Here is a 24820-nt window from a genome sequence, read left to right on the forward strand (position 1 = left end):
GGGAAGAATGTGTATGTGCTGAAATCTGGTCGCAGGAGATTACAGGACTTGGCTTAAGTCATGCTCATTCAGTGAAATACCTCACTGTAAAAACATTTCAAAGCCAGTGGCATAACAGACCCACTCACATATGAGAAGAAGTGATGTCTTAAGATGTCTGTAGGGGTACAGTTTCAGCTGTAATACAGGGCTTCCTTGTTTACTGGGTTTCTGAAGACTATGAGGATAAATGGGTTTAAAATATTTTTTAAATTATGTGTACGTGTGACACCATCACAAGCAGATAACAGTGAAAAATCTGTTCTCCTCATAGACTCAACAGCCTTCAGATGGTACTGTAGAAGATGCAAGGGGCTTCTGCCTGTCACTGAATGCTTTGTGCAGGCTAGTCTAGGATTTTCTCTACATGGAAGGTGCATTAAGGCAGTTCAAGACCAACAAAGCATATTTATATGTTTAAAGCTGACCACCTCTGTGTATGATTTTTGCTTGTGTGTTTCTTTCAGAAATTAATTTGAATAGAGTATTTTAAAGCAAGAAACAACAGTGTAAAAGATTTAGGGCTTCCCAGGAATTACTTTTTACCTCAGATTGTGTACACTGCTAAGCAGCTTCCAAGGCAGAGTAAACCAGTGAAGTATTTCTGTGTTTCTTTTACAACCAACTATAGGTCTGGAGACTTTGTAAGAATACAGAGTCCAACTTATTCTTCCTCTCACGTCCCCAAGGTAAAACTGTCTGGGTGAAATGAACATGTTAATTGACTGCAAAATGGACAGTAGCTCTGAACACATGGATAATTAGGCTAATTAATCTCATTCATTAAGAGGCTACTGCTGTATTTTCATTTGTGGTTGTTATGTTTAAATTTTGACATTTTAAACCTCATCTGGTCTGCATTTTTGTTAATTTTTGCTTTTACATCACCACAGAATAAGTTTCATATTGAAAGTTGTGGTAAATTTAATATTGTACATAAATGTTGTACTAAATTTAATTAGCAGATGAACATAAAGGATCATACATGCTTTAATATCCCATGCAGACTGCAACGTGTTTTCATCCTAAAATTCAAGACTTATTTTAATACTTGCCAGTATGGAAAACATGGGGAGGATGGAGGGAACAGAAAGTTCTACTTTCGCCTCTAGTGTAAGGTGACTGTCTTCTAAAACATTTCTCATTAGGTTATTTCAAATGGAAGAGGAATCCTATGCATTTCAGAGCTTTATTTTGCATGTCCCTTTATCTCATTCTGGAAAGTACAAAGATACCTTTTGATGAAATGTAGTACCTCTGGGATAGAACCTGGAACAAAGCAGATCAATGCCTGGCAACACAGTGTACGTGTTTTTAAGAAAACAGATGAAAGAAGAAGAAGAAATGAATCTTCCACTGATAGGGCAGCATAGAGCATCTGCAAGAATTACTTGTGTCATGAAATGGAAGCTGATTCACGTGTGCTACACCAACTGAAGGGCCTGTCTTCTTTATGATCTGGTTTCCTTGCTTTTTTCACATGCCCTCTCTTCTTCTGCCAGGCAGTACTCTTTTGCAGGTAGCAGATGGTAACTTCGGTGTCTTTTACAGAAGCTGTAAAGTCTCCATGCATATGTCAAGGACTGTATGATGTGTCTTATGTCAGCTGTATACTACAAAATGGAGAAAATAGGTGTCAGGGAGATGGCTGTAGATGTGGAGGCAGAGTCCATGGGCATGGGCTATAAGGACTGCCTTTACAAGTCTGTTAAAGACAGATGTGGTCTTTCTAAATGGGATGAGACAGGTTTAAACTATTGCTGTGTAACTTAAATTGACATGAATATGCAGCAGTCTTTCTACAAAGAAAGATGCTTAGGATACCTCTTCCTCTGCATTAACATGCGGAAAGAATCAGGTGGGGTTTTAGCACCAAGTAGTATATATCCACGTCTACATTTCTGTACTCTTAGTTGTGAATATTGCCCCCTTTATGTAGGTATGGTCTTATTCAGAGTGCGCTGTCTAAGAGGTGATTGCCCATTTTTCAGATGAACGTGCCTCTGGTATGGTTTAGGAAGGATGAAATGGCAGCATTTATAAAATCTTACCTTTATTTTTTATGAAGACATCAGTATTTTTCAGACATATTTTATCTCAACTCTGAAAGCAATCTATTTATGCGTGCATGTACATGTGCACATTGGAATCTACTTTGCCTGTTTTGTTTCCTGCATGGGCTTATGGAGTTTAAGAACACTTTCATTAGGGAGTTTAAAAACACTTTTACTATGAATTATGGAGTTCCAAACACTGAGGACAGGGAGTGGACATAAAAATGGATTAACTGTCAGAAGGCAATTCAGGAAAGAATCTGTTGTCAGTTCTCATATTTTTGTAAAAGTTAAGAAGTGTAAGTAAGCATTTCCACATTTGCATCTTCCAGATCACTTTTTAAAATTCAAAGTCCTCATTTTTAATGAGCCGGCACAACCAGGTCTTGAAGACTTCATAAACTGCCATAGTTTATTCTCATATACTGTTAAAGTTACAGGGAAAAGGCAGAAGAAAGCAACTGAATTTGTACATGAAGAGGAACATTCTTCTTTTCTGTGAAACTTCAGTATGTATATAAATAGATCCACAATGGCTCAGAGGTTTGACTGCTATGTAAGACTGAAAGACTGATTGTAGAAGACTGCAATTATCTTGAGGTATTCAAAGGTGTAAATTTTACAAGTTTTGAGCTGGCTGCAGGCCCTTTGACCGAGGACCTGTGTCCTCTGTTGTTTGGGAGTTTTTCTATGCTGTTCTTTTTTAAAATCACATTTTTGTCAGGATTCCATCAAACAAATTGTGAGCTAACATTAGCAAAAATGCCTTTTTCATTTTATCTCTCAGAAATCTGTATCTCCCTTCTAGTAGTAAGACACTGCTTTGTAAATTAAAAACTTACTGAAAGGTTCTCATTTTCCTTTGTCACAGGAGCCTCCTTAGAGCATAAGTATCTTGAATATGAGCTAGAACCATAGACTCATTACTGCAACTAAGGCAGAGTTTGTTGTGTTGATCCATGTTGCATTATGATCAGATGTGACCGTAGTCATAAGCCAGTCAAGTGTGATCAATCCTGTTGTATCATTTATTTTCAGGGGGATTTTATGGTCATTTTTCTAATTTCTTTGGTATCTCTTAGATAGCAGTACCTATCAGAGAGCAGCAGGCTCAGCTCTGCTTTTGCTTAATGCAAATATGTTTGTGTAGCTGCCTGAATGTCAGAGGTTCTTTTGGCGGGTCTCTTGTTTGTTCATGCAGGTTTTGTTTCCTTACATTTTAAAATTACCTTTATCATTGGTAGCTGATACACACAGTGCTGAAAGGAGGAAAATTATCATCTTCAAATTTAAATATTAATCCCTAAGGCTGTGGCTATGCCTTCATTTTAGTAGGAAGGGACTCTCTTCCTCCATGCCAGGGATTCTGACAGAAACCGTCTGCTCACCTTGCTGCAGCTGCAGAAGAAACACTGCCTCTGCTCTGTGTAGCGAGCTCATAACACAATACAGTGTCAGGCTAAGTGGTGCCTCCAGTCATTTTCTTCTTATATCTGAGTATGTTTCATCCAGTTGTAACTCATTCAGTCCCCATTCTCTTCTTTTTCTCTTGCATACCTCTCAGAAGCACAAAAAGGCATGCCACCATTTCAGTCCATCAAGCGGGTCACCCCACAAATGCCCAGTGGCTGACAGAGCATTACTGTTGTATTGCAGTGCTCTTCAGCTCCTGAGAACAGGCTTTGGGATATATTGCTCTTGCATGGTAAGTTGAGACACAGGACATCACTTTAAAGGGAAAGCATTTGGTTTAATTTATATAGTGCTTATGTAAAAAAAGTTAAAGCCTAAGCAGATTTCAACAATTTCTAAATGTGCTGCTATCAAACTGGAAGTGTTGGATGGGTTTGGCTTGCTCTGTATGTAGTTAATAAGCTATCAACACTGCCAACAGCATAAGAAAATAGTTTGGACTGGCACTTCGCTGTGCTGTGTAGACTGCCTTTTAGATGAAGTAGCAGTAGGAAAACCAGAAATAAAACGTATGTCAGTATTAGCAACAGCTTACAGACAGGTTTTTCCTCACAAACTTATTTTAATGTCTTCTCTTAGACAGATAACAATTAATTCAGTGACAGTTTCCAGCAAACACTTTTTCAAATGTAGCAAGAGCAACTTCACAATAGCACAGTTTGTACAGCTGCTAAATTGATGAATCATATTTAAGCCATGTTTTGTTCTCTTATCCTCTAGCAGCTTCTGAATGTTCCTTGCATTCTCACATTTCCAGATGTTAAAGACTAGGCTGACTCTCACCCTGCAGAAGGCATGTAGACTAATATATATTAGGTAGAGGTGTAAACTACATCCTAAATGGAATTTAGTTGCTGTAAATTTCTCCTGCTGTTATTTTGCCTGTTCTTTTGGGTTTTTTGTTGGTTTTGGGGTTTTTTTTGGCCAGATTATGCCCTATTTATTTCTGCTAGACTTTAATTAATTCCTGTATTGAGAGAAAAATTACAACACCCCCAAAGCTCTAATGCTCTGTAAAAATGAGCAGTTGATCTGCCTAACAAAATCACGTGTAGTAGAGTCTGCTTTACCAATCAATATTGTTGCATCACTGCTTGCATAATGCTGATCAAATATTTGGGCTCTTTATTGTGGAGATCTTAGCAAGCTGTAGATTGTGCCCTAGCACTCTTTACCTGCTATGACTGTTTTTCACTGCTGTGAAATACTCCAGTGTTTTTCAAAGTTGATGTCTAGTACATATAAGTCAGCTGGATCAGTAGCCAAGACTAAACATTCTTCTTGAGGAGTGAGCATGAGCTCAGCCTCCCAGCTGGCATCTTAAGCCACTGCTGCAGGAAACACAGTTTTGTGCTGAAATGGAGTAGGTGAGGACAAGTGGTCTGGTGACATAGTTTCAGAAACCATGGGATGGTTCCTGTCACCTGTGCCTGGGTTGCATCTGCTACATGGTAAGGTAGGCATGTGCCAAGTGGAGCAGTGGGATGGAGATCATAGTTTCTGCTGAATTTAGAAGCCACATGGATGAAGCAAACATGTTAATGTGTGTAGTTGAGCTAAGATGGATCATGATCCATAAATATGCTCCAGATTAGGATGCTAGCTGGATGGATACCTGGGCTGTATTCTCTTTGTCTCTTTTTCCACTCCATATATTGTCATATTGTACACATGCAACTCATCTGCCTTAAAGTACAGCAACAAAATTCAAAGCTGCAATTCTACCTACCTAGAGGAAGCAGCTGCCTTTGAAAGCCTCATAAAAATTGCTTTGGAGACATGAGAGAGGTATGGAAGTTTGAATGAAAAAGTCATTTTATGGTGTACACTCTGTCAAATACATACCCGATAGTTATTCATGATAATAGCATGATAGGTCAGGAGCTGGCAACTGGTAGCATTCCAGATGAGAAAGCTGGTGCTGTGCACCTTTCTAGGAAAGAAACCTGAGAAATCCAGAAATTTTTAGTGGTTTTGGATTAGTTTTGCCACTCTCAGAATTTTCTTATCACCACACAGCTGAATGAGCTGCTTACATTAAAGGAACAGGCAGCTACCAAATTTTTTTGGCACTCAGAAATACTGCACAGATGTCTTCTTTCTCTGTGGCACTGCAGTATAGGGCAGGGCTCCCACTACTGCTGTGTGGTGAACTTGTAAGAAATGTGGGTCTGAATCCAGATCCCTTTGCACAGAAGTAAATCTTGTGGGCATTTTATTATCCACAGGTTCACTATAGAGACTGATCAAATCATGGTACTGTTGTCATCAGAAGTAGAGATACCATACAGGAATAGATTCTCTGCTCCTTTTCTGTACTGCAAAAAACCAGAGATCGGCATGTCTTCCAGCCAGCCCAGCCACCTTTTTAATACCAACTTCTTTTTCTCGTACTGGTGTCCTGCTGGGGACAGAGAGTGTTGAAAAAAAGCACACAGTGTTCTGACTGTCTTCAGCTCTCTGTCAGCTTTTGAGCTTCTGCCAGCTTCTCTTTGTCAGCTCCCAAGGCCACTCTAAACTTCAGAGGTGCTGGAGTTGTGACCAGCTTTCTGGCTGAACTTAAACTTTGCAGAGAGCCAGCCTCCTGTAGTGTGTGTTTGGTAAACAGGAGAGACTTCAATAATAAGTTTAAATGCATGAAATTAATTCTGTTATCATGGATACATTGCCATGTCTCAGCTATCAGCCCACTTCTGTGACTGGCATGCATAACATTTATTTCAATTTTTGTCGGCCGGAGGGTAATGCCTTCCTCATCTGTCACAGTGGGTGCCTCTAGACAGGGACTTCCCTTACAGAGATGCAGCACAGGGCAGTACTACACCAGTGCTTCTTCAGCAGTGCCTTCCCTGCCCTCACCCAGCTTTATTTCACTCACCAGAGGACAGCCTCCGGTGTAATGCATCAGCATAGCAGCAGAGACTCTGCAGTAACTCTTGTCAGTGCAGAAGCCTGCGGCATACTTTCATATTGTGCGCTAGTGCTGAATGTGAATGACTTCCCCTGTATTGCTGGAGTTGCAGAAATTCTGCAGTATGGGCCTTGGTAGTAGTTACAAAGCAAAAGGCTAGATCAAACTGAAGAACAGATTGTTCCAGCCACCCTCTTCCCTCCCCTTTGACAACTCTAGCTGAAGATAAAAAAAAGGGATTGAATCTAAGTGCAAAGAGTACGAACATGGTTCACAAGGTTCACAGGTTCACAATGCATATTTCTTACCATGTAACGATGCTGAGGTTGGGATCCTGACCTTTATGTATCCTTCTTGAGGAGAAATCGTTCCACTGAGATATTTTACTTTTGCTCCACACTGGCATTACTGGAGAGCTTATCCCACAAAGAGTTTCATTCATGGTTGACAGGCTTTAGCAATGGCTTGTCTTTCACACTGACAGTTCCTGTGTCTTATATATGTCACATCTATAGCCAGTTTCCCTGGCTTTGTGACCTGCCTTCAGACTGTTAGTGGAACTAATAAACAGGGCTGTGGGCCCTACTACTAGCAGCTGTGAGGACTAGCAAGGCCAAGCTATTGTATAAATATAAAGGGTATTTAGAAGATGCTTTGTGAGAGAAGAAGGCAAGCCTTTTAGAGTCCAGTCATAGCCTTCCCTGCTTGAGTTTCCAAAATTCAGTTTACTTCCTGGTCTTTGAATAGTGGACTTTATTGTTCACACTCTGAATCCAACAGCAGAGTCAAGGGAACTTTTAAGGGTGAATAAAGCTAGCCAGCCTGTGGCTAGTTTGGTGTTGTGGTGGAACAGGCAAGCAAACAAAGATTTCTAGCTGGAAGAAAGTGATTTCAGTGTCATTAGGGGACAGACTATATTATTCCCTGATTAAATATATCTACTGAGTGACAGAAGGGAAAAAGAAAAGATGATCTCAGGCATGTCTGGCAGATGCGTACCTAAAATACATCACGAACATTTCTGTTAGATATGCTGCTGATGGCAAGCAGTACCAGGTGCAAATTAATGCTAACCATTTTCCCATGTGCTTTGCAAATGCATTTCTTCCTTTTGCCAAGGAGAAAGCAAAGCCTCAATGACATGATCAAAGTCTCAATGAAAACAGGAGATAAAAATTAAGTTCTCTGGAGATTCTTAGATCTCTAGGTTTTTTTACTTGAAATATCACACTGTCTTCATGACCCATTACAGCTTCTGTGACAGGAGTGGTATCACTGTGCTCCTTACAGAGCAGCAGTTCTGTAAGGCAAGGATCTTCTGCTGCTGAGCTCCAGCTGGGATGGTGGCCTGCCATTGTGGCTGTACAGCTGAAGAAGAGGAATTTACTAATGAAATGGACTTTGCTGTAACTTAAATGTATGTAAAATTTTCATTTTACTAGTGAAGTGGCTTTTTTGTATTCTCATGTATTCTGTTGACAGTCTCTATTTTTCACAAATTGCTTACATATTTAAAAGAAAAATACAATAAAATTAAAATAATTTTAAATGCAGCATTAAGTGTGATAAGCTTTCCTTGTGAAATCTGTTGTATTTAATGGAAGTGTGGGGTTTGCTCACTTTCACTAACAAATAACAACAGTGTGAATGTAAGGCTTATCACACACTTCTAGCTCTTGTGAGATTATCACAATTGTTGAGTTTTCTGAAGTTTTCCAAAATTAATGATACTGGATCATTTGGCTTGTAAATGAGGACTAGCCTCATCTAGATGGTTATTCTGGAAAAATTGAGCAAGATCACTCTACATCAGCTAAAATCCTTTTCAGTACATGATAAGGTGCTGTGAATCAACACTGACGTTTTCTTCAGCCTCTTAATGTTTCTGAGATAAGGTGTCTCCATATTAATCTGGAAAACTCCTTCTTTTATTCTATATTTTGTTGCCAATTGAAAAAGAAGAACTCTTAAAATGCAGCTAATTTACACATGCTTTTGTGGTGGGTTTTTCTTATAGTTTCTATTCTAATTTATCTGAATAAGCAGAAAAGCTCCTCTCTTGCTGACTGTTATTGCTGAGAATGTGGTTTGCCACAAGATGTTTCCTAAGCTACAGAGAGCTAGGGTCATGATCATAAATCTAAATTGCAGATGTCACATGTTTTCCATGGTAATAAATTCTGATACCATAAATGCCAAACAATGCAGGATCATCCAGACGCAAAAATTAGCCTTCAAGTGGCAGTTTTTTTCTTACTCTAGTGTGTGAAGTGATAGAATAAAAAAAAGTTTTGGTTAGAGACTGTGAGGTTTTTTTAAATAAAAATGTTCCTTTTCAAATATTTTCTTCTGAAAAGCCTGCAATGTTGGCAAATCTTTACCATATATACACAGACTTCTTCCCATTAAAATACTTTCTTTTGAAAGTCAGCTATATCTTCCTTGTGTTTGAAAAGCTCAGAAAGCATCACAGCATTTTAGAGCCTTTCTGAAAATCCTTAACAAACCTTAAGATAATGCTGTCACTGTGCTTCCTTATTGTGACAAAAAAAACTCAAAATGGCAAAAATGGCATGGAAGAACTTTAGAAACCTGTGGAAGAAATACTGAGCAATCAGGAATGAGAAATCAAGAGGGTGACTTGAATTTAATGAGCATGAACAACAGAAAGCATTATTTTTCTCCATTCTGAATATGTAACTTCATTCATTACTCCTTCCCGTAGCTTTCATATTAATAAAAATTTTCCTTCTACCACCCTGCCCACTGTGTGACAATTTGATAGGACTATGCTGTCAACAGCCTTCCTTTGAGGAATAGAAGGTATGTAGCATGGATACGTATTTGGATGCAATAAGGAGACTGTTACTTTTTGGACTTACTGTGGTATCACCGCCTTGCAAACAGGGCATTCATTTTGCATCATAGGAAAAGGCAGTGTATTGTGTTGGTAATCTATTAAAAGATGTTTTTCTACTCCTGTATAGAAACAAAGCTGCTATCTATACATGCTGCCAAATTAGTATGTTATTAAAATCATCAAGCTGCAAACTCAGGTGGCAACTAGTGTATTTTAATGCTGATCTTACTGCATTTTCAAATTTGGGTAGTGTCATATCATACTCTGCAGGGGTTTCTGATCACAGTTGTTTGACCTGTGAATTGTTCAGAACTCTGGTACAATGCAGTGTTCTGGAATAGATGTTTAATGCGTTTGATTTGTATTAATATCTTGTGAGTTGTGAGAGATGACAGCATCAGAGTCACATCTTTAGAGGACTGCGGTATGAGGCATTGTGTAAGCAAGTGATCATCAGTGTATTCTCTAAAAGGTAACTGGAATTTTCAAGATATTCATAGTGACTGCACAAGAATTCTTTTGTCCTTTGACATGCTGCATCATAACACGGCAACACACCAACAAAAAAAAAAGGGTTATTTGCACAAATATATGAAAAATGGTACAAATGGCTTACAAGTTTTGTTTTTCACATGAAATCCATCTACCAAACCTCATTCCTCTTACTATGGCTTATGTTCCAGCTCCTGTGAACATTTACCAAAATCTGTGTTTTTAATATTAACTGCTGGGGAAAAGAAAAAAAATGTTTTTTTCCTCTAACTGTAGGAAACAGGCCAAATTTTTTTGTTCCTGATGAAACCATGCTGACCAGCAGATGTCAAATTCATGTTCTGCCCGTGTGGGAATAGGATCTTTATAAAACTGGGATTTGCTCTAAGGAACTCTATAGCACTGTTTTTCAGTGAAATAAGGTATGAAGATCCCAACAGTAAAACATGACATTTGTAGGGGTAGAAGAAGTCTGTATATTCTTGATTCATAAAAATATTTTCAGAATACCCACTCCTTCCTTAAAAAGATTAATTTTAAATCTGTTGTAAAGCGAGAACCAAAATGTTGAAACCTTGAAATGATGTAGCAAGGGAGACTTAGTTTCTGGGTAGCTGTAGCTGTTAGCAGACAATGTTCCTGAGAGCTTCTGAAATTTTTGGCACAAGAGCAGATCCTGAGCTGATGGAAGCTGGCATGGTTTCATGACCTATAATAATCAAATCTGACTATCTTAGGTATTGATGGAGTGGTAGCCTTAGTGAAATGCTTTAACAGTTGATTTGGAGGATGAATATAAACAGACTGAAAAATATGTCTAAATTTAGTCAATACTACTAGAATGGCATAGATGTGGGCCCTATTGCAAATGTCTTTTTCAGGCCCAAAGGTTCCACCTGATCTCTTTTGATTATGGCCTTGAAAAGGTGGTGATACCCTCTGTGCTGGTTTGGCCAAACTTAGAAATATATCCTCTGAGAGAAGCAGGCCACAAACCACCGCTCCCCCACCAGGTTTGGGAAAAATCGAATTTTCCTCAAAAGAAAGTGAAAGAGATAAAAACTATTTGTTTAACAAACACACAGGAAAAAAAAAATAATGCTAAATAATATAATCTCTCACTGTGGAGAGAAAAACCTGGGAAAATTTCAGAGTCCTTCCATAGTCTCTCTCTCTCCCCCTCCTTGGAGCTGGGACGGGGTGGTGGGCCCCCCTCCAGGGCCAAGGCCTTGGTGGAAATTCCTCCTGATGTATTGTGATGTTGAAACAGTTCAGCAGAGAAAAAGGGAAAAAAAATGAAGTCCCAGGAAAACAGAAGTTCAATTTTTATTGAAAAGGAGCTGAAAAACTGGCCGAAAGCTGGCTGGAAAACAAGCAGGCTGCTTTCCCCCTCCAACTCTGCAGAAGCAGACAGGTTTTATCTTTGTGTCTTTGGAACATGAAAACAAACTGCTCTGAAAAAGTACACTTTTCTCTCTCCCCTCTCAGGCTCAGTTTAAAGGCATAGAAAGGCATATATACTAATTTCTGGGCATAGTGCAGCAATAGGGAATACAACATCAAGTCACCCCAAGACACCCTCTTTCGAGCAGATCATACCCTTCTGCCCCAAGGGGCAAGAACAGTTGAGGGTTTAACATTTTATCCTTGAATTTGAATTCTTAACTTGAGTTCTCCTCTCTGACTGCTTGAGTGACGGTTGTCTTCAAGGAAAAAAAAAAATCAAAACCAAACGGTATTTCAATTTTTAAGTGGGATTTTGGTTCAGCTGTTTGTTTCCTGAGGTCTGTCAGTGTTTCTCCAAACCAGAGGTTTGTCTGGCTAATGGAGGTGAACACAGTTCCTTGAGGGCCTGTGATGTAACTACCCCGAGAGAAGAGACTCCCAGCCCCAGAGGGGCTGAAGGCTTAACAGTTCATCCCTCTCTCCTTTGGCTCACTCTTGTTTGTAACAGTACTTGACACAGAGCTTTACAAATTAATTTTCTGCTTAGTACATAGTTTTTTTAGCCACCTTAAATGAATGACTCTTGATGGTAATTGTGAGCCTAATATTGACAAGGTGACCAAAAACTGAAAGCAAGTTTAGAAGAGACGGATGACCTGTCTTTTTGACTTCGCAGTAACCACTCCAGCAATCTGTAGGGTTGTGCTTTTAAGAGTGTCACACATTCCTCAGCTAGAGTAGTGATGAATATGAAAGAAAGGAGCAATCGCTATCGTTTATAGATGTGAATTAGGATGTTTAGGGTATCTGTGGGGATAATAAGCCATGTCTTTGCAAATCCTCATCAACTATGAAAATATTTCAAAATGATGAAATGTAGAGCTACAGCCAAAAAGGGCTGGGAGTTAAATTACCTTTGCATCCTTAGAGTTGAACTACAAGTATTAAAATTTATCTTAAATATTTAAGTGCTAGCATATTAGCGTACTGTTATTTTCAGAGATCTGAAATCTTTATGGTAGGAAGCTCCTGTGTCGATTTAGCTGTATTATCTGTGGAAGAATATCCATTTGCAGAAGATTCATTCATGAAACTAAAAATGAATACAAACTTTTAGGACACTGAAACTATCCCTTGTCCACTACTCCTAGCAGTACTGTGTTTGAATATTTTGTGGCACTTCACTCATCTCTGTAAGGCACAATTTAGTAATACAGACCACAAAAATTCATTTGTGTTCAAGTTATTGATAAGAGGGTGTCTATACGGTTTTGCATATCTCTTTTGCACAGGAAAGAAGGGAGAAATACAGTTCCTTGGTTTTTCCATAGTATTGTTGTTTCATTAATGCACAATTTTGGCTACTAATTTGTGAGAAAACAAACAGAGCTGATAGCTATTTCCTATTGCATAGATAATTACAGCCTGCATTAGTAAGTGCTTGGCCATGATGCACTTGCAGTTTTGTTGTAGTGAACTGGAGTGAAATTAAAATTATTCAGATGTCTGGATTTTACTAATTGCATGTGAGTGACTGGTGGTATTCCTCCTCTTTATACTAAAAAATACTATGGAAGACTTATCACAGTGGTTAAAACCAAGAGGGGGAAAGTGCAGTTTTTCTTTTCTTTCTTCTTGTTTATTGCTGGAGTCACTTCACTGAAATCAGTAGTTAATAACTCATATGTCTGATTAATTTCTTATGACAAGTTCCACCATCCCAGTGAAAGATTAGTATATTCACTGGATCATGTGCACCTGACTTAGTTGAAGGATTATACCACTAAAGTACTTTGTGACTGACAATGTAATTGCTAAAATCCATTTTGAATGTTGCTGCATAGCAGTTTCCTTTCAAGTCTGTTATTGTCAATATTACTGACTGTAAAGGGAAACATAGTTCAATGTATTACATTGTATCAGGGAAATGAAACAGTAGCACAATATAATTTTCCAACTAGTTTTCAAACTGAATATTTTATAAAAAACCCATAGTATTCGCTAAAGTCATACTACCAGAGTTGCCTTTCTTTCTTTCTAGATAAGTGAGTTGGGTATTTTATATATCATTTACGTAACACTTAAGATCTTTCATGGTGTGAATATAGGGGTTTTTTTAATCAATCTCTCTATCTTCCTCTCTGTCTTTCCAGTTTATATATAAACTTTTGATTTTTACTACTTCGGGTTGAGTCAGTATCTGAGAGTTCTCAGGCATGGGTGCCTCTTGCGTTCTGGATGGCTAGAGCCTGGCCTTGGGAGCTTCTTATTGCTCTGTGCTTAGGTATGGTTTCTATCCTTGGTCAAAGATTGGGTCTCTGAGGCTTGAGCAGTAATATTTTATTTCTCAGTGTTTAACTTCAGAGTGTGTTTGAAACAAGTTTTTCAGAAGGAATAAGTGTGATGGTTGTACTGACTTAACAGGAAAGAAATCCTAGCATTTCTACAAGGAAATGTCGTAGCTAGATTTTTCAGTTGTTGCTGAATCTGTTTATTGTTCTTATTTTAATTGCAGAAAGTGAGTGAAAAAGTAGGAGGTGCAGAAGGAACCAAGCTAGATGATGATTTCAAAGAAATGGAAAGGGTAAGTCTAAATACAGATGCATATATTCATTATTACCAAGCATTTTTTTCTTTCTAGGACAGGAATTTCAAAGGTTTTGTCCCTGAGTCACTCAGATAATTTTGAAATACTCAGCTTTTATTCAGAGTTTTCCATTTTCTATTTCTTTTTGTTTTCTGACCAAGGGATATGTAATGTATGGCACTCTATAATGCAAATATTTCATTCAGAGATTGAGGCTTAAGTCAGCTACAAATTAGCTGTTTTTAAACCCTTGCAGAGGACCTCTGAAAACTGAGTCTGTTTACAAGATGGCTATTTCAGTGGCAAGGGTGCTTGTAATTCTCAGCTCCTGGATTATCAAGGCACTGGGCATGACAGTGGCACTGGGATATTCATTCACAGGTTCAGAGGTCCTGTTAGGCAGTCTCCACTGGCCAAATGCTTCAGGTAGATGGGGCTAACCCTCCCAACAGGCTGCTTGGTGAGGCTGGCAGTGACAGCGCTGAGTATCTTAGTGGAGAGGAAAAAAAAAGAAAAAAAAGCCACACCTGTGTGTGGCAGTGATAGTATTTCACCTGAAAGGATCAATAGGGGCAGGGTTTTTTCAGGCTTCAACTTTGAAAAGTACTGTCAAATCTTGTAATAAAAACTTGTGCTATGAGATTTGTAAGGTGTGTATCTGATATATAACTCTGATTAAGAGAAGAAGAAGCTGTTTATCTGTACCTTTGTATAATGAGGTGGGGAAAAAATCTTGGATGGAAAATAAAGGACATATCCTTTGTGCTTCTTACAGAGAAAGTACAGAGCTGGGTTCTCCCCTTCCTCTCAGCTTCTGTTTGAATGGGTTGCAAGTATAGGCATTCCCACTGGAAGATGTTAACAAAGATACAGAAAACTAGTGTAAAGTTTAGAGTGGAAAACAGGACATCACAACAGCCAGGTGTGAGTCCCACATCGTGCTTGGCATGGGTTGGCAGCTCAAGAGATAGGAGCACTGAGAGCTGAGAAAGAAGTGGTGTAAACTTATCAGTTGCCTCCACACTCCCCACCTGGCCCTGTGCCCACTGCTTTTCTGCAGGCAATGGACATAATCCTTCTGCATGTCCCTGGCCTTCTGTTCCCTCGCCCCCACTATCCTCTGCAGCCTCCTAACCATTTCTGCATTCCCTGCCAGGCAGTTCAGCAACTTATTCACCCAAGTCTGGCAGACCTCTCCTGCTTCTCTGTGTAAAGGATAGAGCAAGACCCGGCAGATGGCAGTGACAACAGGAAACAGGAAAGACATCATGACAGCCTGATGCAACCAACCTATCTCAGGTGTTCTTTTTTAAAATAGGAACTTGCCAATATGGTAAAGGAGTTCACTCTGTAGGACACAAGCTACCCTGAAGAGAAATGCAATGTGTCCTCATAAATACAGAGTACAGGACATTACAGGGATCCCCAATCTGCCAAAGCAGCATTTTTTCTTTGAGACCTGATTCTGAGAGTGAGAATAGTTGCATACTTTGCAACATTCGTCTAGGAAGTGGATAGGAACTGCTTTCTGAGAAAGGAAGACTTCTTAATACAGAAGAAAGTAGAAGAAAGTAATGCTATTCAGTTCTAAGTATTTTAAAATCCTAAATATAGGAATCAGCCAGGGGGAAATGGTCAGTGCATTCATGCTGATAGGTTTCTTGAAACTGGAAACTGAGTGATATTTAGTCTTCCTTACCCCAATTTTACCAGACCTTGCTCTGGAAGAGGTAAACAGCCCATTTTATTGTTAGTGGTTGATTTTGAGTGACTTCTACTTCCTTTCTGGCAGTTATTAGGGAATCAAAGATAGCCAGCTATCCAAAAAGTTGACAGCGACTGTTCTATCAAAAAGTTTATACCCAGGGTTATATAAAGAATTAGCACTGTGCAGTGATCAAATGTATCAATAATGCTGTACAATGTATCAAATTCCTAATACATCCTGAGGTACTCTGTATTGATGGCCTTACTTTAGAATGGATCTGCTATAAACTGAAATGGTGGACTCACGCTTTAGTAGTTTTCCAGGTGTTATCACCATTCTGGTACCAGGGCTGTTCTGAAGTACATAAAAATAAAATTGTAAGAAGAGTTAAAAGAATTTATAAGAACAAAATGAGAGAAAAACTTCTTCCTTTTGTCTAACTTTCATGTTTCTTTTTGTTTAACCCTCTGTCTTTTAGAAAGTGGATGTTACCAGCAGGGCAGTTATGGAAATAATGGCAAAGACAATAGAGTATCTTCAGCCAAATCCAGGTAACCTAATTTCACAATTTTACAATTTTGCAGCACTTTTTAAAAAAAACTCTTTCTTACCAGTATAAAGTCTGACAGATCTCATCCTCACTGGTGCAATTAAGGCTGACACAAAATTGGTGAAGTTACCGTGAAGTAAGCAACAGAGATGAGTACAGGCCTCTATGTTAGGCTGTCATGGTGAATGGAGACTGGATTTGGAAGGCTTGTTTTCCTTTTGAGTCTTCTTTCTTTGGGTAAGTGGGCAGCACATGCCCACCAACCAGGTGCATTTACTTGTAGGAGCCTGTGTGTCAGCAATGTGAGCCTGGGGGCCTCCCCTGAAGCTGGCGACAGCTGTGGACTGCCCAGGGCAGCAGGGCAGTGCCTGCAGCCAGCGCCCGTCCCACAGCTCCAGCCAGGAGTGGGAGCCACTGGGGCAGCCCTGACATCAGGCACCACCCTGGGCATGGGGCAGCTGAGGCCCTGCAGTCAGCCCACACGTGGGGACCAGGAGAGGCACAGTAGGAGTGTCTGCAGAAGACAGCTCTTTCTTTTACCTTCCCAGTCATTCGCCATGTGAAGGAAAAGGACCAGGCAGTCCTTGCAGACCATGGTAAAAAAGGCAAAGTTCCAAAGCAATTTCCTTCATGGCACAAGAAGAGATACCTCTTCTCCTTTTCCTCTGGACCTCTGGCAATTTCCCATCCTTATTACAGAAAAGGGATGGTGCAAAAGAGCTTTTGATGTCATACCGGAGAAAAGGACAGAAAACCAAGTGTTATCAGACATGTCTAAACTGAACCCTCAAAATAGAAACCAATGAGTCTTTTCCATGGGGAGATGGAACAACATGTTCAATTGGGGTCATGGAGAATTACATGTTCCTCTTTTGCCAAAGGTTTCTTGCAAGGAGGGGTGATCTGGACCTGTAATGAACAAGTAAACCATTACATTGAATAATACGGAGACTTCTGTAGTGATCTAGGAACATAAGTGTTTTGATACTAGCGTAAGTCAGTGCCAGCATCACTAATAAGGTCAATGGAGTTAGCTGGTGATAAATCACAAAATCACAGAATATGCGGAATTGGAAGAGACCCTCAAGGATTATTGACTCCTGGCCCTGTGCAGCACCATCCTCAAGAGACACACCATGTGCCTGAGAGTGTTGTACAAACACTTCTTGAACTCTGTCAGGCTGGTGCTGTGACCACTTCCCTGAAGATAAAATCAGGCCCTCTGTCTACCATAAGTATCTTAGAGTTTCATGGAACTACAAAGAAAATTCACTCATTCGCACTGAGAAATTTTATTCTTAATAGCTAAAATAAATTTGAACTGCTGTGAAATATTTCAGCTCCAGTGTGGTATGCTGAAGGACTGTTGCTGCTACAGATTAATTAGAGATATTTTTATGTTAGACCACAGAAGAGAAGATAATTTTGATGATGCTTGAAAAAACTAAAAAGGAGAAGTAGTATTTACAAGTTCAAGAACAGCTAGAGAGAAAATAATGATGACTAGAACAGTTTCTATGTCAGCAGATGAAAGTCTCTGTATGATTTGAGTCTACAGCTTCATTGCTCATCATAAGAAAATACTCTGCAGGAAAAGCAACAGGATTGGCAAACATTATGGGGATAGTGATAAAATTGTTAACTGCTGTCAAACCGCTGTTAAGCAACACTGTGTAGACTGAGTTCAGTTCTTCTCTGACTGCCTTCCTGACACAGCTGAGTGGTTATGATTGCTGTGAATCATGAAACAGGCTCACAGCAAAAGCAGAGAGCAAAATTTCTGCAAGTAGCTAAGGGTGTGATTTCAGGCAGGTGCAAATTTGGAATGCTGCCTGAAAGAACAGTTTCCATAGTCTAGCTACATATCCCTTCATCTGCTTGTGGCACGTGCAAGTAGAATCAAAAATTAAAAATCATAATAGGCAGGAGGAAGATTTACTTTCATGCCTATATAATGAGATCATGTTACTCATTCTACAAGTAAGAGGAAAGGAGGACTAAATCTTTTCAGTATTCATCTGATCTTAGATTGTTTTATGTCAGTTGCAAAATGGCTCCCTAGAGTGAGAAGAATTGTAATTTATTTTTTCAATAAAATAAAAATTTTTCTCCTTTAAAATTCTCCCTACAACTATATTACCTTTTACATGGGTAACCAAAAATACCAGTTTTCAGTATTTCCCATTTTCTTTCTCACTTTCATAAAAATTACGAATATTACATTGGGAAAACAAAGGGAATTTAATTAAAAAAAAACCAAACCAAAACAAGCCATGAACAGGAAAGAAACCATTTAACAGCAGTATTTTAAAGATTAGAAGTTTACCTGGTTTTGGTAGGAAGAAGAGGAGTTGGGATGTAGCACACATTCCTTGATATGTAAGATGTGCCTGGAAAACACTTGGATAACATAATACTGTGATACTACAGATCAGTTGGGTCTGTGGTGTTTTGAAACATCAGTAAAAGAAGTATGCCTCATTGTCTAACTTTTGCTTTCTACTCTTACCTTGCTGTCCAAAATATAGCCACTTCATTTTTTATATTCCCTCTTACACTTCTTTCTTTAATTTCTGAAAATACTCTCATTTGTTCCTGATTTAATTCAGCTTGCTGCCTCCATTCCTCTGACTAATCTTGATTGTGCCTTAGTTTCTTTTGTGTTTCTGTATTTTCTTATTCCCACCATCATTTCAATGACATTTAACTTTGTTAAAATGCAGTTTCTTATACTGAACTGACTGTTGTTTTTTAGTGGGTAGAAACAGAAGGCATCAAGAAATTCAGATGTTGACAAGCATAATCTGATGGCACTGAAGGGTAATGGGAAAACTAACAAAAACATAATCATGTTAAAAATGTTAAAAATATGTTGTGCTTTCATAGCTGCTTCTCAGGCAAAATAAGTACTGTGAGACTTGCCTGATTTTCCTGTGTCTGTTTCCATCTCTGTCTCTGTGTGAACAGATACATAAGCTGCAAAGTCAAACATACTCAACAACAAGAATTCTCTCTTGATATGCACTTTTTACAATAAATATATGAAAAACATTTGTTGACTCCAGTCTGCTAATACTATGTTTTGCTGCAATAATGTGTGCAAGGTTGGATTTTGACCAATGAAATCAGCGCACAACAGTGTGAACTACTAATGTTTTGTAAACAGAAATACTAACTTTTAAGAGCACCTTATAAAGTCAAGCATTTGCAAGGGGGAAGGTAGAGATATTCATAGCTGTCCTTCAGTAGCACAAACAATAATGTAGTTAAGAAACATGCTCTGAGTCCACATTGCTGACAACACGAATTAGCTGGCAAAATTTGAAGCCAAACAGCATTAATTAATTCACTCTCTTCAGGCCATTCACATGCTGTTGCAAAAATTCACTAAAGTACATCAGCAAACAAATTAATTCTTTTATGTTTGCTGTCTTTGTTTTCATCAATTATGGTACTTGTGTCCTTTCTTTTGATCTTCAGTTGTGTGTCTGAAGTAAAATGCAAGCCAAAGTACAATTGAAAATCTTATTGAAGTAGGAGTTTCCCTAAATCCCCATAAAAAGCAAAAAGTGTTGCAAAGGTTGCTGCACATCATGTTTGGGGACATAGGCTGCCTTTAATATTCTACAACAGAAAAACTTTCAGACATTTAAAAAATGGGGGATACCACAGTTTGATCTTGAGTGTACCTAGTCTGAACTTTCCCTTGAGGGGAAGGCTGGCTCAATCTGGCATCCATCTGGTACCTAGGGATTTTAAGATAAAGAAGAATTTGGAATATGTTAAAGATTTTCTTCTCTGTCACGTGTCAAACATGCTATCTTGGGAGTGTTCCTGGGCTTACTTCTGTCCAAGTCATTTCAAGGGAAGCTTTGACTTAGAAGTTCAGGACAGAGACTCCTCTCTAGTCTGCCAACAAAATAAAAATGGTAATGACCAACAACATTTCATTCCTTTGCTCTAAGAAGAACTAATGAAAAACAGGGCTTAGTCCTAAACCTATGTAGGTTTAAAGTACATTTTAAGTCACTCACATAAAGGTAAACACAAGAATGCATTTATGCCTGTGTAGGCAAACAATAGCATGTCTGTAACATCTGTCACTTGCCTTCTTCAGCTTCCAGAGCTAAACTCAGCATGATCAACACTATGTCAAAAATTCGAGGCCAGGAAAAGGGACCAGGCTACCCTCAAGCAGAAGCCTTGCTGGCAGATGCGATGCTGAAATTTGGCCGAGAACTTGGTGAAGAATGCAACTTTGGTAATTTGTTTACTTCCTTTTCCATGATAATGTAATAAAAATGGTAGTAAAATTTCATATAGCTTTCACTATTAAAGGGCTGCACTCTTATAGAGGAAGAACTTCTGCAAGAAGCATTAGAGTTCTGCTTCATCAGACTTTAAGTTTGGTCTAGGCCTGTTTTGAGTATCTTTTGAAGATTTGGACTAGAGAATTTTTCCTCATAAATGAAAGTCAAATTGTTTCCATTTGTACCAGTAACCAGATAGGCTTTAGCTCTCTATCATAAATTGTGATACTGTGACTGTGTTGGGATGAAATACATCCATGTACAGAAACTGTGTTGTTGTCTATGCATATACAGACCAAAGCCTCTTTGCCCTCAGAATCCTTAAACTGTTATCGTCTTCATTGCAATCAAGGAATAAAAGCCAAGAGATTTTTAATAGGCTTTGGCCTTTTTTTCTGACCAAATTCCACATTTTAAGGCAATGTGAACACTCCTGTCTTATCTGTTAATTGCTCCTCCCTCCAAGCCCAAATGAGTTTACAGCTGAGTTACAAATGTTAAACTGACTCTTAAAACTTTGTTCAGCAGTAGAGTTCTGGTTATAAAAAGATGACATTCACAACAGCATATTTTGTCTTTCTGGCTTGTTTGGACTTCTCTGTGGCCATTTCTACATGACAACACACAGGACCCTCAAACTGGACTGAAACTCCTCTATTTGAACCATCATAAAACTGTTTTCTTGACATTTGGAATGGAAAAAAGTACTTTCTTACTTGTTTTATGTAATTCACTAGTTAGCTTGACAGATGTAGTTTGATTTGTGCTAAATACTACTGATTTTTTTTAATGGGTTGCCTCTCATTTGCTAAATTTCAAACATATTTTTAAAAGGAAAATCAACAAATATAATCTAGTTTCTGCAAATTGCTGTATATTCTGTGATAGCTGCACTAACATGCAGCAGAACAGATACAGCAATTATTTTCACATTCTTAACTAATAGCAGCTATTATGGCTATTTGTCAGTCTTTGTCCAAATCTGGAAGGCTCTCTCATTTCACAGTGCATTGCTGGCATCCACTGCTTGGGAGACAAAGCTCTTTTGGTTTTCAGACCCTTCGTACTACTTCAAAGTGGATTTTTTTTATCCCTAACCTATACCTCAAACCAAGAGGGTATGTTTGAGCTTCTTGCTTTTCTTCTTATGCAGCAGAAGTAAAACAGAATGGTAATTTTTGTGGCCCTCAAGTTAATCCTGGAGGAAATCTCAAAAGGCAGCTAATTAGGGTTATTGAAGTTTATGAGCTTCAAACACCTACACTTGAGTAGTCTATGTAGTAGACCTCCCAAATATAGTAATACTATGAAGTCTATAGTCTCATCAAAAAAACCTTTCATTAAAAAAAACAATCTGTGAAATTGTTAAGAATTTTTACATTTGATACTGTCACCAGTCTCACTGATAGAAACGGGGAGACTTAGGCTTGAATTAAAACTATTTTAAATGCAATGTAGTGATGGTACTACTGAGAAAATACAGTTAAATCTCTTCCAGCATGTTTGTTTCAACAGAGTAAGGAATAAATGGACAACAAGGGATGTGGAGGAAGCTGTCTTGACACAGCATGGAACCACAAATTCAGCTGTATTACAAAGCATGAACTCTGGTGGCTGCAGTGGTGTAAAATCTATATTGCTCTTTCACATAGTGCATCATCCTCTGTTTCTTTCCTAAACTTCAGACTTAAAATGAAATACTAACTGAATTTTCCGTGAAGTTTCCATGAGTCAGCTTCATTCTATGGTGATTCAAAACTAGGTTAATTTGAGGAAAACTGCATCTTTTCTTTCAGGACCAGCACTTGTTGATGTAGGAGAAGCTATGAAGGAGCTTTCTGAAGTCAAGGACTCTTTAGATATGGAAGTAAAGCAAAACTTCATTGACCCACTTCAGAATCTCCATGACAAAGATCTGAGAGAAATACAGGTATTTCCATCAATGCAGTATTTTAATAATGCCAAATGTGTGGACTGTCTATATATTCAGAATTTTTATTAGTTGTGTAGTTTAAAATGGGGCACTCAGGTTTGAAGAGACTTGATTTTTGTCTCTTTTGGCTTGAATTTTACATTTCAATTCTGTGTCTCTTGTTGATGGTTTAGAAAGGGAAAGATCAAAATTTGAACATTTTTGGATGGTAGAATTTTCAGTCTTATGCAGGCATGAACACAGTACTCTAAGCTTACCATTTGAAAGCTCGTTTCACAAAATAGATGTACCAATGTTTACATTCCATTTTCTAGTGTATGGCAAATGCTTATTGGCCTAAGTAGCTGCTGTTCTCAGCTCAGTAAGGCTTTAATACTATTAAATATATGTGGATGAAAGATATCTTGGACTGTTTGATGTAATTTAGAAAATTGGTAGTTATATCACAGTCGATGACAAATTGATTCTTCTGGGAGAAAGTAAACGCCTCAAGTAACCATGGTCATGCCGGTAGAATTAACTTTTGGCCAGTTGGATGTGGCAGCTGCTAAACAGATAAACATGAATGTTACCTCAGTTAACAATCTAGAAAATCTTCAGTATAAGAAAATCTTAAGATAATTTAGTGGTCTGGTAGAAATTATTAAAAATATTTTCTGTGTTGCTTTGTTTATGAGTGCTGTCACACAGACAAAAATGTACTAAGTTCTGCTTTTAAAAGAATTTTCTCCTGAACATCTAGGGAAAAAAACATAGTGCTCAGGTAATTCTTCATTAAAGAGCAAGAAACCTGCATATCTTTAATACAGATGGCAATTGAAGTTGTCCATTCTGCATGGCCTTTTATTAGAGTTGGTCTGTCACTTAGATCATTGCTTCTTAAATGATACATAAATCCACCTATTTCATTATTCTGTGTTTCTCTCCTCTGGGGAAGGGTTGATAGACAACAAACAGCGTATGCCTGCAAGTGTGCAGGACTACCTCCTTACAATGCAGTAACAGGGAAAATCCTTTACACTGTGCTTGCATTTGTGTTTTGGTTTTTTTAGCATCACCTGAAGAAAATGGAGGGTCGACGCCTGGATTTTGATTACAAGAAGAAAAGACAGGGCAAGCTCCCTGATGAAGAACTTCGCCAAGCTCTGGAGAAATTTGATGAATCAAAAGAAATTGCTGAGTCAAGCATGTTCAACCTTCTGGAGATGGATGTGAGATAACCTTTGTTAATCTTTGACCAGAGTCTTAGAAAGATAGTGGAAGCACTTTCCTCCTTGTTGGACACAGTGAGAGGATCAGAAGCTATAGTAATGTACAGCATGTTCATGTAGGACCTATTTCTTAGGTATTTTATAGATAACTGAGCTAAAGAACATAAGTCCTCTGTAGCGTTGTTGTGCTTCCTAACTGCAAAGCTTTAATTACAAAACCAAAGTATCTTTCTTCTTAGTATCATGTAAATATAGCTAATTACTCTTACTTGTAGCTGTAGGGTTTGTGCCAAGGCTTTTGCTCAAGTGTGTGAGCTGCTGAGAGGATTGTAAATATCAGAAATGATGAACTCACAACCCCATGGTGTCTGTTGTAATCAGATGCAGTTGTGAATAGAAAACTCAAAGTTACTGTGTCTGTCTCTATCTGACTCTGCAGAATATGTTTTGCTATAGACTAGCTAGGATTGAGCATTTACTAGGTTTATCTAATGTTCTGTTTACAATTAATGTTGAAATTGTAAAATTAAGCAATAAAAAGCATCTCTATAACATGTCAGCTGAAGTCTGTCTTGTAGAATATGTAGCCAAAGAAAATTAAGGATTTCTGTTGATGTGAATTACTTGATTTAAGTGCACACTTTATCTAACTCCTCATTTTGTTATCAGATTGCTGTAGAGGAGCTATAACAAACCTGAATATATTTGCTTATAGAACTTAATATTTGCATAGGAATTAAATATAGCTGCACTGAAATGAAAGAAATATAACAAGTTTGTAGTTTTAGTCCTTGTAGTAACATCCATCCCCATGTGTGCAGACAGTGCTGGGCAACATTACACCATTGAGGCACTGTGCATGATGGAAACTGCTAGCACTTGTGTTGCCCACAAGTGGGGTTTTGGGTGTTTTTTTCCCCTCATGAAGTGGAATGCTCTCTGCCTTCACTACAAATATTCTGCATCCCAGAGTACATAGTCTCTTTCCATTCTGGTCTGCTTCACAGGTCAGAATACAACAGAAGCATGACCATAGTCCCTGTGGTTCTGCGCCCTTCAAAGGCAGGGAGGGAGAAGGTGTACTATACTCTCATTACAGTCTCGTTTTTACTTTCATAGTGTTTGCTGAATGTGGTAGGTCTGTAGGCTGCTTTTCATGCATACCAGCCATGGAGAGATGATCAGCGGAGAAGAGTTGCAGTTACCATTCCAGATCAGGTCATAACCAGACGTGGTAATGAATAAA

The 24820-nt window shown here is 38.6% G+C and overlaps 1 protein-coding gene across 1 annotated transcript in view; it reads left to right on the forward strand.

Annotated features, from left to right (window-relative positions):
* SH3GL2 (SH3 domain containing GRB2 like 2, endophilin A1) overlaps positions 1 to 24820 on the forward strand; it is a 94146-nt gene that overhangs the window by 61945 nt on the left and 7381 nt on the right. The window contains exons 2-6 of the mRNA XM_008630849.2: positions 13791 to 13859; positions 16049 to 16121; positions 20238 to 20381; positions 22227 to 22360; positions 23416 to 23574. Coding sequence (XP_008629071.2) covers positions 13791 to 13859; positions 16049 to 16121; positions 20238 to 20381; positions 22227 to 22360; positions 23416 to 23574 — 579 coding nt within the window. The remainder of the gene's footprint in view (positions 1 to 13790; positions 13860 to 16048; positions 16122 to 20237; positions 20382 to 22226; positions 22361 to 23415; positions 23575 to 24820) is intronic.

This window comes from Corvus brachyrhynchos, unplaced genomic scaffold (genome assembly GCF_000691975.1).
Source record: "Corvus brachyrhynchos isolate BGI_N302 unplaced genomic scaffold, ASM69197v1 scaffold93, whole genome shotgun sequence".
In the NCBI taxonomy this organism is placed as follows: Eukaryota; Metazoa; Chordata; class Aves; order Passeriformes; family Corvidae; genus Corvus; species Corvus brachyrhynchos.